The sequence below is a fragment of the Pelophylax lessonae genome (genome assembly GCF_965119305.1).
Source record: "Pelophylax lessonae genome assembly, chromosome: 2".
Taxonomy (NCBI): domain Eukaryota; kingdom Metazoa; phylum Chordata; class Amphibia; order Anura; family Ranidae; genus Pelophylax; species Pelophylax lessonae.
The window spans coordinates 266,290,834-266,309,938 of NC_138769.1; the positions used below are offsets into that span (position 1 = coordinate 266,290,834).

Sequence of the window (19,105 nt, forward strand, 5' to 3'; positions counted from 1 at the left end):
CAGTATGGGAAGTCTAAAAACTACATTTCTCTGCTGCTAATCTGCCCATAAACAATAGGCCACTAACCATGAATGTGATTCATTACCTAATGCTGTATATCCAACAATGTAAATTCACACCACCTAAGATGATTCTCTTTAGGTCAAAAGCTTCTATAGAAGCTTAAAACCTTCTTGTTCCATATCAGTTAAACATTCGCCCATATAATCTGTGAGATTACTGTGATTACACACAATTACACACTTGAAAACATGGTGAAAAACAATACTTGAATATTTTGATTACTACAGACAAAGTAGAGACAGTAGTAGAAAAAAATAACTTTCTGCCCATAATCCTACCTTTGACTTCCAGCCTTACGGTGTTTTCAGCATTGCCAAGGATGTTTGTAGCAACACAAGTGTATTTGCCTTGATCCTCCTTTCGCACAGTATTAATCTCCAGTGTACCATTTTCATGCACTCTGTAATTTCCTCCATCCAGGTTACTGCCCTGTCCGTTCTTAAACCTACCATGTCCGTTGAAACAGAGTAAAATAAAATGTATGATGTGGATCCAATTGTACAGCTGTCAAAAGTAAAATCCTGTTCTGCTTTTACTTGATATTCTCTTTAAAAGAATATTCAAAAACCACAATAGAGAAAGACATGTTGGCTACTTGCAGTACAAGCCTTACCAGCGAAGAGTAGGTATAGGAGATCCAAAAAAGGGGCAGTCTAACTGAGTCCTATTATATTCAATTACTCTAATGAACTGGTTCCGAGGGCCCAACATTCGCGATGGAATATCTACAATAGGGAACACAGAAGCACTGTAAATGTATGTATTTGTTCACAAGCCATCAGATGTAAAAATACTTTCTAAAGCAGGAATATACAGACAGCATGGTAGGGTGATAGAAAAATGTAGGGTGCCAAGAGATGCATGTAATGCTAGCAGTCTAAACAGTTATATATCGCTTTCATGGGTAGGATCAAAACACGGTGATAAATCAAAGTGCTGAACATCTGCATTCCAAAGAATTCCTAATTTCATATAAAAAAAACAGCACATTTCTATTTCATACCTCCAAACTCAAGAACTTCAAGTACAACTATAGGCAACTCTTTTTTTTTTCATTTTGGATAGAGTAGAGTTATAACTCCTGTAAGGTTAATTTTTGCCATTGGGGTCCTATTGGGGTGATTTACCTTTACTTCCTGTACCATAGCCAAACAGGAAGTGGGATGAAATCCCTGCAGGTTAGGAGAATCTTTTGGGGACCCCCAGGTCATCACAACTGCCTTATATCCTAAACTAAAAAAAAAACAAAAGTGTTGCCTTTAGTTGTACTTTAACAAAGAAGCCCACCTTAGAAAGAGGAGGTCCTGCGCACAGCTGGACCCAGTGAAAAGCGGGCACTACACTTAATACTGTAGGTAACAGAGGGGTTTGTTAGTCAGTTTCAGCTGCTTTGGTGTTAATTAAATTAAAATCAGGTGCTCTAGATGGGCAACAATGAGACAACCTCCAAAACAGGAATGGTTTTACAGGTGGAGGCAAATGGCATTTTTTACCCTGCACATCTTTTCTGACTGCTTTTCACTAGTTTTGCATTTGGATAGGGTCAGTGTCACTACTGGATGCATGAGGCAGTACCTGGACCCTATAGAGGCTGCACAGGCAGTCCAACTCCTCCAGGATGGCACATTAATACGTGCCATTGCCAGAAGGGCAAGAGCATGGAGGAGATTCCAGGAGACAGGCAGTTACTCTAGGGGAGCTGGACAGGGCCATAGCAGAACCAGTATCTGCTCCATTGTGCAAGGAGGAACAGGATGAGCACTGGCAGAACCCTACAAAATGACCTCCAGCAGGCCACTGGTGTGAATGTCTCTGATCAAACAATCAGAAACAGACTTCATGAGGGTGGCCTGGGGGCCCGACGACGTCCTCTAGTGGGCCCTGTGCTCACTGCCCGGCACCATGGAGCTTTATTTACACTTGCCATTGAACAGCTGAATTGGCAGGTCTGCCACTGGAGCACTGTGCTTTTCACAGAGGATAGTAGGTTCACTCTGAGCACATGTGACAGACGTGACAGGGTCTGAAGAAGCTGTGGAGAATTTTATGCTGCCTGTAACATCGTTTAGCATGACCGGTTTGGTGGTGGGTCAAGGATGGTCTGGGCATATCCATGGAGAGACGCACAGACCTCTACAGGCTAGACAATAGCACCCTGACTGCCATTTGGTATCAGGATGAAATCCTTGGACCCATTGTCAGATCCTATGCTGATGCTGTGGGTCCTGGATTCCTCCTGGTGCATGACAATGACCGGCCTCATGTGGCGAGAGCATGCAGCAAGTTCCTGGAGGATGAAGGAACTGATACCATTGAATGGTCCTCACACTCGCCTGACCTAAATCCAATAGAGCACCTCTGGGACATTATGTTTCGGTTAATCCGACGCCGCCAGGTTGCACCTGAGTCTGTTCAGGAGCTCAGTGATGCCCTGGTCCAGATCTGGGAGGAAATACCCTAGGACATTATTATTAGAAGCATGCCCCGATGCTGTCAGGCATGCATACATGAACGTGGGGCCATACAAACTACTGAGTACCATTTTGAGTTGCTGCAAGCACATTTCAGCAAAATGGACTCGCCTGCTGCATAATTATCACTTTGAGTTTTGGGTTGTCTTTGAATTCAGCCCTCTGTAGGTTTATCATTTTCATTTCCATCAACAATGTGGCATCCTTTCGTTCCTAACACATTACTTAGTCGATATCAATATAGATATCCAGCTTGATATATTTCCCCATTGAGATCTGATATGTTTTCAAAGAGTTCCTTTCATTTTTTTGAGCAGTATATACAGTATATATACATATATATATATGTGGCGAGGACTTGGGGTGGGCTATCATTCCCAACTCATGTGTGAACTGTGCTATCCTACATTCTCAAATAACCATATGTTCATAATATACCATAAACTTCATCCGCCTGGGATCTTGAGCTCTTCTCCAGTGTAGTGTGCTCATCCCCACCAGGGCGAGTGGGGATCAGCCAGAACATGTAGACCTGCCACAGCAGCTTCCCTGCACCACTCTGCATCAGGGAATCGCTCCTGTGCCCTCTTGACACCACAGTACTGTGCCCTTCTGACCCCCTAGTTCTGTGCCCTCTTGACCCCCCCCCCCTTCCCCATACCATGCCCCTCTGACTTTCCAAAACTGTGCCAAAGCTTATTTTATGACAAGTGAGAGAAGGAATGTTTCCTCAGTGGTACACAGACAAAATAAACTGGCAGGGGTTTTAACTTTTCCCTACTCTACTCAAAACTAAAGTTTTGAGTAGCCCGATGGAAGGCCTGACCCTCCATACATTAAGTGATATGTTGCTGTTTTGTTATGATTCTCTTCTGTACCATAATTCACGTAAAAAACCTAATAAAATACTTGCAAAAGAAAAATAAAGTTTTAGCTATACATACACATTAATTATATCTCTTTAGGCTATGTCAACTGTTTAGCTTGCTGTGGCCTAGCACAACACTATGTGCTGCAGCTTCTCAGTGATGTAGTGTGCCCCAGGGGGTTATAGTCTGTTTTATAATGACACCGTAATTGCTTATCAAATAGAATTATATAATTACATTTTCTGACTAAGCATCTCATAATATGGTATGTCTGACTTTATTTTAACATGGGATTCACTTTTTTTTTTTATCCTCCTCTGGTATATTAATTGAAGAAGATACCAGGTACTTCAGGGTATAGCGGAGCATGTGGTGATTCATTTTCCTTCCATGGGTAAAGCACAGGTTTGCATCCAGGGAATGGCCAAAACGACACAATAAAGGAACAAGAGATAGACAGAATATATGGTAACTTAATTTGACCTGACTACACCAACTACAGATGGACAGAAGATATAAGCCAATGTTCTGGATTTCATGTGGAATAACAGAGGCTGTTCCATGAAAACTGTAAAGGTTATACATAAACATCAACAAATTGGTCACATTTAATATAATCAATTTTTACTATTATATGCATACATATCTCTGCCAGATTGGTAAGCACTTATAAACAGATCACATCTGATACAGTATCTCACAAAAGTGAGTACACCCCTCACATTTTTGTAAATATTTTATTATATCTTTTCCTGTGACAACACTGAAGAAATTACACTTTGCTACAATGTAAAGTAGTGAGTGAACAGCTTGTATAACAGTCCAAATACGGAAAGGTTTCTTCACCATAAGAGCTGTGAAAATGTGGAATAGACTCCCTCCAGAGGTGGTTCTGGCTAGCTCACTAGATTGCTTTAAAAAAGGCCTGGATTCTTTCCTAGGTGTACATAATATAAATGGGTACTAAAAATTTTTTTTGATAAAGTGGATCCAGGGAATATCCGATTGCCTCTTGGGGGATCAGGAAGGAATTTTTTTCCCCTGCTGTAGCAAATTGGATCATGCCTAGCTGGGGTTTATTTCCGCCTTCCTCTGGATCAACAGCGGGTGTAGGATTGTGTATATGGGATTGTATGGTAGGGTTTTCAATACTGGGTTTTTTTTTTTTGTATGGTTGAACCGGATGAACTTGTGTCTTTTTTTAACCTGACTAACTATGTAACTTTGTATATTTGCTGTCCCCTCAAAATAACTCAACACACAGCCAATACCGTCTAAACCGCTGGCAACAAAAGTGAGCACACTCCTAAGAGAGAATGTCCAAACTGGGCCCAATTAGACATTTTCACTCACCGGTGTCATGTGACTCATTAGTGTTACAAGGCCTCAGGTGTGATTGGGGAGCAGGTGTGTTAAATTTGGTGTTATTGCTTTCACTCTCTCATACTGGTCACTGGAAGTTCAACATAGCACCTCCTGGCAAAGAACTCTGAGGATCTGAAAAAAAAAATTTGTTGCTCTACAGAAAGATGGCCTAGGCTATAAGAAGATTGCCAAGACCCTGAAACTGAGCTGCATCACGGTGGCCAAGACCATACAGCGGTTTAACAGGACAGGTTCCATCCAGAACAGTCCTCGCCATGGTTGACCAAAGAGGTTGAGTGCACGTACTCAGCGTCATATCCAGAGGTTGTCTTTGGGAAATAAACATATGAGTACTGCCAGCATTGCTGTAGAGGTTAAAGGGGTGGGGGGACAGCCTGTCAGTGCTCAGATCATACGCCACACACTGCATCAAAATGGTCTGCATGGCTGTTGTCTCAGAAGGAAGCCTCTTCTAAAGCACAAGTAAGCCCGCAAACAGTACAAAAAGCCCACCTGATGCACAAGAAAGCCCCCAAACAGTTTTCTGGAGACAATCAGACTAAGGACATGGATTACTGGAACCATGTCCTGTTGTCTGATGAGACCAAGGTAAACGCATTAGGTTCAGATGGCGTCAAGCGTGTGTGGTGGCAACCAGAATAGGAGTACAAAGACAAGTGTGTCTTGCCTACAGTTAAGCATGGTGGTGGGAGTGTCATGGTCTGGGGCTGCATGAGTGCTGCCAGCACTGGGGAGCTACAGTTCATTGAGGGAACCATAAATGATAATATGTACTGTGACATACTGAAGCAGAGCATGATCCCCTCCCTTCGGAGAATGGACCACAGGGCATTATTCCAACATGATAACGACCCCAAACAAACCTCCAAGACGACCACTGCCTTGCTAAAAAGCTAAGGGTAAAGGTGATGGACTGGGCAAGCATGTCTCCAGACCGTAATCCTATTGAGCATCTGTGGGGCATCCTCAAATGGAAGGTGGAAGAGCGCAAGGTCTCTAACAAACACCAGCTCCATGATGTCGTCATGGAGGAGTGGAAGAGGACTCCAGGGGCAACCTGTGAAGCTCTGGTGAACTCCATGCCCAAGAGGGTTAAGGCAGTCCTGGAAAATAATGGTGGCCACACAAAATATTAACACTTTGGGCCCAATTTGGAAATTTTGACTTAGGGGTGTACTCACTTTTGTTGCCAGCAGTTTAGACATTAATGGCTGTGTGTTGAATTATTTTGAGGGGACAGCAAATGTACACTGTTATACAAGCTGTACACTCCCTACATTACATTGTAGCAAAGTGTCATTTCTTCAGTGTTGTCACATGAAAAGACATAATATATTTTTACAAAAATGTGAAGGGTGTACTCATTTTTGTGAGATACTGTAATTCAGACATAAATAAATAAAGAAATACAATTTGAAATGACCTCACTTAAGAAAACTGTTAAATTTACCTGGTGTTTTATTATAATACAAAACAAATAATTAAACACTATGTTGTTATACTGTAGTGTACTTTACTTTTCTTACCAAGTATGGAGACAAAAGCATTAGCCAAAAGATATCCATGGGCATTAGAAGCATTACACTGAAAAACTGCGCTGTTACCAGTCTGCACATCTCGGAAAATGATAGTGTCACCAGCAACTTCAAAATTTGGGTTTGGAGCTGTTACAATGGAAATAACAAAACATTAAATAGTATCCTGCATTTGATAATAGTAAATTACTTTTTACTCAAAATTTCTCTAAACTCCTACAACATTCATCAGATATACCATACTATCAGTGGCGTAGGACAACATGGTAATGCAAAATAAATTATTTTACTTCAAACCAATAAACATATGCTTCTGCAATGCAGTGAATGTCCTTTTGAACTTAAGTGGAACTTTACCCGAAACAATTTGATAACAAATAATATTCTTTAACAAAAGAACATACATTCCACATTAAAACAATAAACTACCAAAATGAGTGTATACTGTAAATTTCCTCCAGCATTGTTTCTTCTTCCCAGAGCAGTCACTTCCTTTTTGGAAACTCTCTCCCTCTCCTTGGTCTCAAAAAATATATCACTTCCTTCATTTAAAAAAATGTGCATTTCTACCAGAATTTGTCCTGTCACTTCCCCTGCTTTTATTTTTTTTCCTTCCTAATCTATGTTCCTTCTGCAAAGTCTGCCATTCATGTTGCTTTCTTCCCCCTTCAGCTGACAGCTTAAAGATTAAAGCCTCGTACACACGCACCGATTGTTGGCCGACCGATCGGCCGTCTTTTGTCCAGTGTTGTTGTGTTGGTTGAAATGTGCTCTAGACTGCACATGAATTTTGTCGGCCAACAACAACCAACTGCAGAAGTGATGTCATGTTCTGGTTTACTTTCCGTGTGTTTTTTCTTCTCTGAGCATGCCCAGTCTTGCTCATCACATTTTTGTCTGCCGAAATCTGTACTGACTGAAGAACAATCGGCCGTCCTGGTGACGGCCAACAAAAATTTTATAGCATGCACATGATTTTGTTCGGCCGAAAAGTCGCAGTCGGTTGTCGGAAGCATCATACTAACAAGCCGACAATCGGCCGATCGGACGTTGGCCGAAAATTCACGGCCAACAATCGGTGCGTGTGTACGAGGCTTTAATCTTTAAGCTGTCAGCAGATTGGCCTCTACTGGCTCTGATTTTAGGCACAGTGTCAAGAATAGACAGCAACTGGGTATGTGCACAGCAGGGTGATACAGTACTGGATTGTTAATAGTATAGACAATTTGTAATGTTTTACATATACAGTGCCTTGCGAAAGTATTCTGCCCCCTTGATCTTTGCAACCTTTTGCCACATTTCAGGCTTCAAACATAAAGATATAAAACTGTAATGTTTTGGGAAGAATCAACAACAAGTGGGACACAATCATGAAATTTATTGGATATTTCAAACTTTTTTAACAAATAAAAAACTGAAAAATTGGGCGTGCAAAATTATTCAGCCCCCTTAAGTTAATACTTTGTAGCGCCACCTTTTGCTGCGATTACAGCTGTAAGTCGCTTGGCGTATGTCTCTATCAGTTTTTCACATCGAGAGACTGAAATTTTTGCCCATTCCTCCTTGCAAAACAGCTCAAGCTCAGTGAGGTTGGATGAAGAGCGTTTGTGAACAGCAGTTTTCAATTCTTTCAACAGATTCTCAATTGGATTCAGGTCTGGACTTTGACTTGGCCATTCTAACACCTGGATATGTTTATTTGTGAACAATTCCATTGTAGATTTTGCTTTATGTTTTGGATCATTGTCTTGTTGGAAGACAAATCTCTATCCCAGTCTCAGGTCTTTTGCAGACTCCATCAGGTTTTCTTCCAGAATGGTCCTGTATTTGGCTCCATCCATCTTCCCATCAATTCTAACCATCTTCCCTTTCCCTGCTGAAGAAAAGCAGGCCCAAACCATGATGCTGCCACCACCATGTTTGACAGTGGGGATGGTGTGTTCAGGGTGATGAGCTGTGTTGCTTTTACGCCAAACCTAACGTTTTGCATTCTTGCCAAAAAGTTTGATTTTTGTTTCATCTGACCAGAGCACCTTCTTCCACATGTTTCGTGTGTCTCCCAGGTGGCTTGGGGCAAACTTTAAACGACAATTTTTATGGATATCTTTAAGAAATGGCTTTCTTCTTGCCACTCTTCCATAAAGGCCAGATTTGTGCAGTATACGACTGATTGTTGTCCTATGGACAGAGTCTCCCACCTCAGCTGCAGATCTCTGCAGTTCATCCAGAGTGATCATGGGCCTCTTGGCTGCATCTCTGATCAGTCTTCTCCTTGTATGAGCTGAAAGTTTAGAGGGATGGCCAGGTCTTCGTAGATTTGCAGTGGTCTGATACTCCTTCCATTTCAATATTATCGCTTGCACAGTGCTCCTTGGGATGTTTAAAGCTTGGGAAATCTTTTTGTATCCAAATCCGGCTTTAAACTTCTCCACAACAGTATCTTGGACCTGCCTGGTGTGTTCCTTGTTCTTCATGATGCTCTCTGCGGTTTAAACGGACCCCTGAGACTATCACAGTGCAGGTGCATTTATACGGAGACTTGATTACACACAGGTGGATTCTATTTATCATCATTAGTCATTTAGGTCAACATTGGATCATTCAGAGATCCTCACTGAACTTCTGGAGAGAGTTTGCTGCACTGAAAGTAAAGGGGCTGAATAATTTTGCACGCCCAATTTTCCCGTTTTTTATTTGTTAACAAAGTTTGAAATATCCAATAAATTTCATTCCACTTCATGATTGTGTCCCACTTGTTGTTGATTCTTCACAAAAAATTACAGTTTTATATCTTTGTGTTTGAAGCCTGAAATGTGGCAAAAGTTCGCAAAGTTCAAGGAGGCCGAATACTTTCGTAAGGCACTGTACCTGTATATTGCAATACCTACAAAAGGGGCAAGTCTGAAGTGATCTATCAAGACTTAATTTTCTGAGTAAACTTCCACTTTAAGTAATGCATTTATTTCACAACAAAAAGTTTCTGCTGTCTTACCAGTAAGTAAATGAACTTGTATTTTAACATCTGATAAGGTTCTTCAAGATGAAAAATTGACAAAAGGACACTGGATATCACACAAATACCCAATGATAGTGCCCTGGGAGTATCCATATAGGCTCTTACTGGTAATATGGGGGTCAGCAGGAGGAACCAGTGAGAGCTGCAGGACACCCAGGAGATTTTCCTGTGGACTTTAGAAGAGGTCTTTTACAAGAATGCCTTAATTTCAAATGTTTACTATAGTGAGTGACAGAGTTTTTTTTAGGTACTTTAAAACTGAAAGTCCTAGTATGCACGTCCAGTCAAAATGTTTTGAGATCTGTAGTTTCACAGTGGCTACAGAGCAACATATTGCAAAAAATACCTTTTTTTGCTGAAACACTAAAATTGCATTGATGTACTTCTACTCAGATTGTGCTGGGTCTTGTTTTTCAGCTGTCACTGGGAAGCCAGGTGGTTTGGGAAAGTCTACCCTCTCATTGTTGCGAAACTACAAGTCCTAACATCCTCTATTTGGAGTGTTTTGGGATATGTAATTTTACATCAGCTAGAAGTTTGTGATAGTGGGTCTGGTTCAATATTATATGAGAGCAATAACAAATCTTCAGGTAGTTTGGAGGCACACATTATCATATGCAGAGGAGAACTGTCCACACATGCATGAGACCCCAGTCCTTCTGATATCACACTGCATTACTAAGTTAGATGTAACAGACATACATAATGAATGCAGCACCATACATTAAATTAACTTAAATAACAATTAAAATAAAATAGACCATAAATGTTCACCTGTGCCATACATACTGTTTTAGAAATCAATTATTAAACATATATACAGTTTTTAAAAAACTTGTTTAAAATTGAAAAGTATTTTAATTAAATAAAATTCCATCAATTCGTCAAATTACCAAACCACCATCAACACTCTGCACTTTCGAAAAGGGAGGCTTCCTGCCTGCCTATTATATTTTGTTAACTTTCCAATACTATGTTTTCTTAAAAGTTTGCCCTTTCTATGATGGGTTTTCATCTCTTAATATAATTGGTTTAGGGTATGCACAAGGGTAGATAGATATTTACAATGGAAATGGATTAATACATTATTTAAAATTGAAATGTAATGAAATGTTGTTTCAATATGTTGAATTTGTGGTACGGAATGTTGTCTTTTTGCTCAGTCTGCTATGTGTCCACTAGATGGCATTGTGAAATTCAACATAATTAAGAAAGTAAATTTTTGCAATCTTTACAACTTTTTGCTAATTTGCAATTAATGGATGGGTGACCATACGGTCGCCCGGGGGGCAGTGAGTACTCTGGTCATAGTCGTTTGCCTGACTGTTGTGGCAGGATATAGACACTGCCCTGATATGACTGCTGGTGTGCTGTCATCTTCCTCCCCTCTGCTGGCATAATCCTTGGCTGTGGATGGTTGAGGATTTTCCAAGATGGCGTCGGTTGAGGTTCAGTGTCATTTGACATCACTTCCGTCACCATCTTGCGCATGCGCAGTGGCAAATACCAGCGTCTGTGCCTCCATGAGCCTCCTAATGGACGCTGGAGGTGAGAGGTACAAATATGGGGGAGGAATGCAGAGCCAATGGCGCTGCAACCACCAGGGGAAACGGTGGTGTTCAAAGAACAGGACAACCTAGTTAAGATGATACAAACTATTTTAAAAGGACTGGTGTTTTTGTGACTTGGTTGTGGGATTGATACAAAATTGTCTTATTGCAGGTGCTTGGAAGGGCTCTTTTGGCCCTCCATAATAAATGGAAAAGATACCTCTCTAATATTTAAAAGTCAGCTGGTGTTTTTGCTGTATCTCCGAGGCGGCCCAGAGAGATGCGTGTGCAATCCTTTTGAGTGGGCATTAGCAATTTAAGGTACTTTTTTGTATAAAAGAATCATTGGATTATCAGGCATAAAAAGTTCAGATAAAATTGATTTAATTAGTTTAATCCTGTTAATCTTGTTTCCTCAGGTGTTCAGAATCTGACTCCCAGTACTTCAAGCAAGGGAAGCAGGAGTGTGTAAGCCGTGCGAAAAATGTGCTGCAAATGCACCAAAAAGCATAGTAAAAACACACCATGCTCTGCTAAAAAAAAGTGCTTATGCTTCTTTGGGGTAATTGCCGCGCAGCCCAATCAAGTGATGCCATGTGTGGAAAAGCGGTTTCCTGCTATGCGAAGATGTGAACAGGGCCCAACAGCTCAGTGTCTCTGTCCACTCCATCCTCCTATGTAGTTGTATAAAGCTGGCCATACGTTATGCAATCAAAAACAGGAGGACCCACCTGAACAATCTATTAAATTTGTATTAAATCAGACAGGCTCTTGCAATACAAAGCTGATGGTAGATCTAAAGGAGATTGTATAATCAGATTGTACAGAAAGTGGGTGGAAATAAAACAGGAGGTGGTATAGTAATGAGGAAGGTGTCGTCCAGAGTGGTGAACACACCCCTATCATGCCCTATTCTGTGATGCAGCAAACTAGTGCATATTAGGATTTAGAGCTTCCTAATGTCATATGATCTACAAGAAGTTATGGAAGCAGAAAACATATTTTAAGCACTAAAATAGACAGATGAAATTTCAAAGCTGCTATAGATAAGGTAAGTGAAAGCTTAGCACATTGGGATGGCTTGGACAGAAATAACATTCTAAAACGCTTCTATTTATCATGAAAAGTGAAATTTTGCCTGAAAAGGTGAACTAAGGCCCCTTTCACACACTCCGTCCGTCAAATCGGATGGGAACGGATGTAAAATAGGGTTTCCATCCATCCAGATTTGACGGATCGGATGTCAGCGGACATATCTCCCATAGGGATGAATGGGGGGACTGTTCAGATCCGCCAAAAAAATTGGCGGATCTGAACGGTCCGCCTGTGTGAAAGAGCCCTTAGGCCCTTAGGGCTCTTTCACACACGGGCGATCCGATCAGATCCGCCTGTCAGTTTTTTAGGCGGATCTGATCGGATCCTCCATGCAGCTCTATGGGGCAGCGGATGTCAGCGGAGACACCTCCGCTGACACCCGCTGCCATACGTATCCGATCCTGTCCATGAAATCTGGACGGATGGAAACCCTATTTTTCCAACCGTTCAGGGATCGGATGAGAGCGGACAGACGGTCCGCTCTCATCCGATCCCCCATAGAGAGCAACGGGAGCTGTGACACCTCCCTCTCCACACTGCAAGCGGAGACGGAGCTGTCATCCGCCGGCTCAGCGGGGATCGGCGGATCGATCCCCGCTAAGCAGCACGGATCCGCCTACGGAGGCGGACCGTGTGAAAGAGCCCTTAGTCTTTAAGCAGCAGCCAGCTTTTTTGGGCTTCACCACAAGAGGCAGTAGTGGACATTGTGTCTATATGGAAAAAAAAAACCTCAAAAAGCGTATTTATTATTTATAGATTTTGAGCAAGTTTTTACAAATATTTATTGATTCATTGATTTTAATATATTTATTTATTCATTGATTTTAATACAGTATGAATTGGCACAGGTGAACATTTATGGATTATTTTATTTTAGTTGTTGTCTAGGTTCATTTAATTTGTGGTGCTCTATTTATTATCGACAGTATTTATGAAGGAGGGTTTTACATATTGACCTCTATCAGCGAGCTGCCTGTTCTCTTACAGCGCTGACCTCTTTTTTTTAACATTTGCTTAGATGTAACAGGTTTTGTAGTACTTGTATATCATCCATGCTGTAATCTCAACTCTTTCATTATATAAAAACCTAAAGTATCTAAAGAGCATTTCCATATGAAAATAATTTTCTCAGTATTTAAAAAATAAAAATAAAATGTACATCTATGCAGTTAAATCTAGAAATAGAAATGAAAAATGTGTCACACAGACCTTTCCAAAGCTGTCCATAAAATCTTACCTGAGATTGCTTCTCCATTCATAAGCCACTGAATGGTGGGTTTGGGGTTGCCACTGGCTCGACAGACCAAGCGACCATTTTCTCCTGGGGCTAAGATCAAGTTTTTTGGTTCATCAAGCCAATAAGGAGCAGCTGAGGTAACAAAACCAAGATTTCGAATTTTACCAGCATTTTAATAAATTTCAGAATAAAATGGAAGTAAGACTGATGCATTTAATTTTACATGTAGTTCACTGCATGACTTTGCTACTTAGGATGCTCACAGATTATACTAAACAAAAAGCAAAATTATCCAGTTCTCTTTGAGAGAAAGTATACTGTAGGTTTAGATTCAGAAAGGCAGTCTCCTAGAGCTACACCACCTCAGGGTACAGGATTACATCAACAATAAAATGTATGACAAACAAATTAATCTTAAAACACATTAATATATATATATATATATATATATATATATATATATATATATATATATATATATTACTGTGCAAAAATCTTAGGTGGGTGTGAAAAAATTTATTATGAGTGCTTTCAGGAATAAAAGTGTTAATAGTTTACTTTTATCAATTAACAATATGGAAAGAAAATGAACACAAGAGAAATCCAAATCAAACTATTATTGGGTGTGACCACCCTTTGCCTTCAAAACAGCATCAGCTCTTCAATACGTCTAGGTACACTTGCACACAGTTTTTGAAAGAAATAGGCAGGTAGGTTGATCCTAATGTCTTGGAGAACTAACCACAGATCTTATGTGGATGCAGGCTGCTCTAAATCCTGCAGTCTCTTCATGTAATCCCGGATAGTTGAGTTGCTTAGCCTTTTTTCTCATGTCATATGTATGAAACATAGGAACTGGCATGCCGGAAAATGGCAGCAGGTGCTCTGGACTGATGAGTTACAATTTGAAATATTTGACTGTAGCAAAAGGCAGTTTGTTCATGAAGGGCTGGAGAGTTGTACAGGCAACAGTGAAGAAAGGGGCTGCATTTCTGGAAATGAAGTTGGAGGTTTGGTCGGAATCTGTGGTTTCCTCAATGCTGAAACATACAAGCAGATACTTATCCGTCATGCCATACCATCAAGGAGGCGTGTGATTGACCCCAAATTTATTCTGCAGCAGGACAACGACCCCGAACATGCAGACAATGTCATTAAGAACTATCTTCAGTGTAAATAAGAACAAGGAGTCCTGGAAGTGATGGTTTGGCTACCACAGAGCCCTGATTTCAACATTATCGAGTCTGCCTGGGATTACATGAAGAGGCAGAAAGATTTTAGGCAGCCTACATTTACAAAAGAACTGTGGTTAGTTCTCCAATATGTTTGGAACAACCTATCTGCCATGTTCATTCAAAAACTGTGCGCATGTGTTCCTAGAGGAGTTGATTCTGCTTTGAGGGCAAGGGGTGATCCCACCAAATATTGATTTGATTTTGATTTGTCTTCTATTAATTTACTTTCCATTTTGTTAATCAATGAAAATAAACTATAAACTTCTATTTCTGAAAGCATTCTTAATTTACAGCATTTTTCACACCTGCCTAAACTTTTTGCACAGTACGGTTATTATACAGTATATATATATATATATATATATATATATATATATATATATATAAAACACTCAGGTGATCAGAGAACATATATTATGCTAAGAGAGTGGTCATTGCCTTAGCCCATACAACTAAAGAAATACCCACAGGCCTGTGTTGGGTCTTACTACATTTGTACAATCTAATTCTGTAGTTAACACATACAGTAGGTATATGGGCATAGATATATTCATAACTGTATGTTTGAAGTTGTATCAAGGCTCTAAAGGTAACACACTGCACTCAAGAAAAATAAAAGGGAGGGGGGGGGGGGGTTGAATGAATGAGGGTAAATACGTGGTAGTTAAACTTAAATTGCAACTGCATCTTTGGAAAAGTTAAACTTTTATGGTAGTCCCCCATCCAAGTCTTTTACTCACCTGTGCCCGATCTACAGATTGCTCACCACATGTACAGTACTCTGCCCCTGAAATTCTGTGGTTAGTTGATATTTCTGCCACAGAGATATGAATGTTTGTTGAATAGCTGTGTGCACATTCCCTTAACCAGCAACAGTGTAACTCTTTGAGATCACCCTTTATAATCTGTTACATATATATATATACGGCATTTTACAACACAATTTACAATTTTCAGCTTTACCATAATTGGAAGGTGGGGGCTGGGGGGTAAGGCTACCCTATATAGAAGGTTTTTATTTCTGTACATGTCCCCATTGAGGAGAAGCTCCTTTACTTCCTACCCCTGTCACGTCCATACCAAAAAAGGGTGGGGGGAGTGCCATCATCAGGACATCGACATTTAGATAGCTATAAAAGCATTGTCAAAAAGATCTAACACTTCCCTACTCTACCACAATAAAATAAAAAAAGTCAGCATAATATTTATTACAATCCTACAGTGTCTAGCATATGCATATTATATATAGCTATAAAAAAAATGGATTTTTAAGAAAATGCAGAACGAGACATTCTAGCTACCTAACAGACTGGAATGGATAGGGAATATAGAAAAAACAAAAAATATTTTTTCATAACATTTACAAGCATTTATTACCTCTCACCCTTGACAATGCCATAATCTGCCCTTCTTTCCAGAAGGCTGGCAATATCTGTGCTCAGACTTCGTTTGGGATCAGAATCTCCTTTCTGGATTGAGATGATCATAGTGGCTCAGGGATAACACAATCATGCATATTCCTGTGCCTACGTAGTTGTTTGCTGTGTACACAACTAAAAACTCCACAATCAGTGAGATTTCAGCCAAAATTTTACTTTTTAGCACACTGATGGGAAAGTGCAGAAACCAAAAGTGAACAATCAGAAATAAAGATTATTTTTTCATATTTTTCAATTAGATCAGTAAAAGATGAATTCTGATTTGCTTTGGGCTACTGCATGTTCAAATTTAATATAAACTCACATAGTTTTCCTAAAAATTTGGTATATTTACATTACCAATGTTGTCCAATTTTCTTGTGCCTTACCCTTAACACGAACAGAAATGGTGTGTCTGATACTTCCCATCCTGTTTGATGCCTGGCAGAAATACTCCCCACTGTCTTCCTCAGAAACAGGTGAAATACGCAGGGTCTTGTTGTAATTCTCAAACTTCAGTTTCTGACTGGGCAGCTCTCCTCCTTTCTTATACCACATTATTTCTGGTGTGGGTCTGTTAAAAACACAAAATCACTACAAATTCAAGAAGATTTATAGGTTACATATTTTGATGTGTGCAAGAAAGATTATTTCCAGAGTTAGGATGAGTTCATGACAATCTAAAAACATGCACAGTACATGTGTATTGTGACGCAGAACTACATTTATTTTTGCCTGTTTTCTATTACAACTATTAGACTCGATTCACACCAGCGCGACTTGTCAGGCGACTTGTCAGCCTGACAGGTCGCGGTCCCTAGCGGGCCATTGACTGCTACAGGACCCGTTATAATAGGAGCGACACAAGTCGCTCCGACTTAGAAAAAGGGTCCTGTACTACTTCGGGGCGACCTCGGAGCGACTTGCATAGACATTCATTATATGAAGTCCGCGCAAGTCGCGCCGAAGTCGCGGTGCAGGGGACTTCACTGGTCGCCCCCGAAGTAGTACAGAGTCGTGTCGCCATAGTGTGAACCGACTCTTAAATAGTAATTAACAATTTCAGTTAAATCTAAACTATATTTTGAAAACACAGTTGACGAGGCAAAAATACACAACAGTACATGGGCTGGTTTACTGGAAGATTATATTTCACTAGACTATGCCAACTTTAAATATCTAATCAAGTTCAGATAAAACTAAAATCTGAAATTCCTGAGAACCTGATTATGTAGTTTAAGTGGGGGGAGCTAGGATAAATATTGCTTAATTGGTAAATAAAGCGTGGCTTCCCTGCCCGGGACAACGGACGCTGGCGCTTCCCTTGATACAAACTGTGAATCAGTAGGACAAAAGGAAGGACAATGATCATTTGGCCCCCTTCTCATTTGTTAAAGGTTGTTATAAAGGACCCCTACTTTTGGATGTTTTAAATGCAACAAGAATTTCTGTGAATGGAATTATATCTGATCCCCCTCTCTATGAGGCAATTTAGGACCTGAATATATACAAACAATCGTTTATCCCCCACAATCCAAACCCTAATACGCAATTGATGGTGTCTGGAAAACAGCAATGAGGTGTCCTGCTGGGACTTCCCTTGTTGCTCCGGTGCCACCCAGAGGGCCATATATACTGTATGCGGTGCTGATAGGATTGCTGTACTACATTTAAATGTCCTGATTAAGCTTAACTTCGGTGAAATGTGTTGACACATGAGGATCTCCCTTACAGTGGATTTTTCAAGCAAGAGCATTATATATGCTTTATGTACAGTTGATCAATTAAGTGCCATAAATAAATGTTTTTATGATATTTTCTGGTTTTAAAGACATAGGGGGTTTATTTACTAAAGGCAAATCTATTGTGCACTACAAGTGCACTTGGAAGTGCAGTTGCTCTAGATCTGAGGTAAAGCTCAGAAATGAGGGGAAGCTGTGCTGATTTCTATCATCCAATTATGTGCAAGTAAAAATGCTGTCTTTTATTTTCATTGCATGTACCCCCCCTCTGATCTACAGCAACTGCACTTCAAAGTGCACTTCCAAGGGCACTTGCAGTCACTTGTTGTGCACAGTGGATTTGCCTTTAGTAAATAAACCCCTATGTATAATCAAAAGTAGAATTTTATTTAAGACTCCTTGTCTGGCCTACATAGTCCGACCCGACTTCTTTTCTTATTTTGATTTGGTAAATAGGGCCACACAGTCTGAATGTGTGGTATATTTTTAGTATAATGTTGACTATTTAATTTTCTTTCATTGTCTGAAGTTGACTTTCTTCTAGGCACTATTGTAATTACTACTTTATTATTTGGCTTTAATTTATCTTAATACATCTGTATTTCAAGCAAACATCCAATATTATTCTGGGGAATGTTGTATCAATTCATCTTGTGCACACGTGGGTGCTTGAAATAAACCTAAATTATATGGGCTTAGTGAAAACATTCTTGTAGTAAACTACCTTCAAGTAAGTTATTAGAGTCAAACTAGCAGGGGTATGCATAAAGTACTGCATTCCTGAGAAACCTTTTTTAGACATGGTCAAACTTCCCAGTTTGAACAACTGTTTTAATGTCTATAATGTTGTTTTCTGTCATCTAAGTAATAGGATTTATATTGATAGTAGGTCAAAAGCAACTAGACCTTCTATGTAACCTTAAAAATGTTTCACCACTCATTTGACTAAACTCCTTGGCTCAGCTGAATCATAGCAAATTTCCTGGTATATGACCTCTTCTGGGTAAAGAAATTTGTTGGTACTGTAAACCATTCACAAGAATGGCTATGGATTCACTGGGAAAAATTGGATTTTTGACTTACCGTAAAATCCATTTCTCTAAAGTTCATTGATGGACACAGCTCTTCATCTTCATGACAGTAGGTTATACTGCCCCCTACAGGAGTGGGACACTAGGCAGAGAAAAAAGCTTGAGCACGCCTATGGGGCAGTCCCTGGGGGTATACTCCTACTTCATAGTTACATAGTTACATAGTAGGTGAGGTTGAATAAAGACAATAGTCCATCCAGTTCAACCTGTGTAGGTGTGTGTGACTGTAATCATCTAACATAGCCCTTAATCTCCTGATCCTTGAGATGTAAGTCTAAGAGTCTTTTGAAAGTCACCATACTACCCGCAGAAACCACCTCTTGTGGTAGACAATTCCACAATCTTGTAGCCCTAACAGTAAAGAACCCTCCTCGTTGCCTGAGGTTAAAACGCTTC

The 19,105-nt window shown here is 40.1% G+C and overlaps 1 protein-coding gene across 14 annotated transcripts in view; it reads right to left on the reverse strand.

Moving 5' to 3' along the window:
• The window catches only part of NFASC (neurofascin), a 143,926-nt gene that overhangs the window by 75,924 nt on the left and 48,897 nt on the right, over nucleotides 1-19,105 (reverse strand). For all 14 annotated transcript variants that reach the window (XR_014224912.1, XM_082245189.1, XM_082245186.1 and 11 more), the window contains 5 exons: nucleotides 16,266-16,450; nucleotides 13,224-13,355; nucleotides 6,317-6,454; nucleotides 678-789; nucleotides 343-509 (listed from right to left, as the gene is read on the reverse strand). Coding sequence is in view for 13 of the 14 variants with exons in the window: in XM_082245189.1 (XP_082101315.1) it covers nucleotides 343-509; nucleotides 678-789; nucleotides 6,317-6,454; nucleotides 13,224-13,355; nucleotides 16,266-16,450 (734 nt within the window). In the remaining variant the exon portion in view is untranslated. The remainder of the gene's footprint in view (nucleotides 1-342; nucleotides 510-677; nucleotides 790-6,316; nucleotides 6,455-13,223; nucleotides 13,356-16,265; nucleotides 16,451-19,105) is intronic.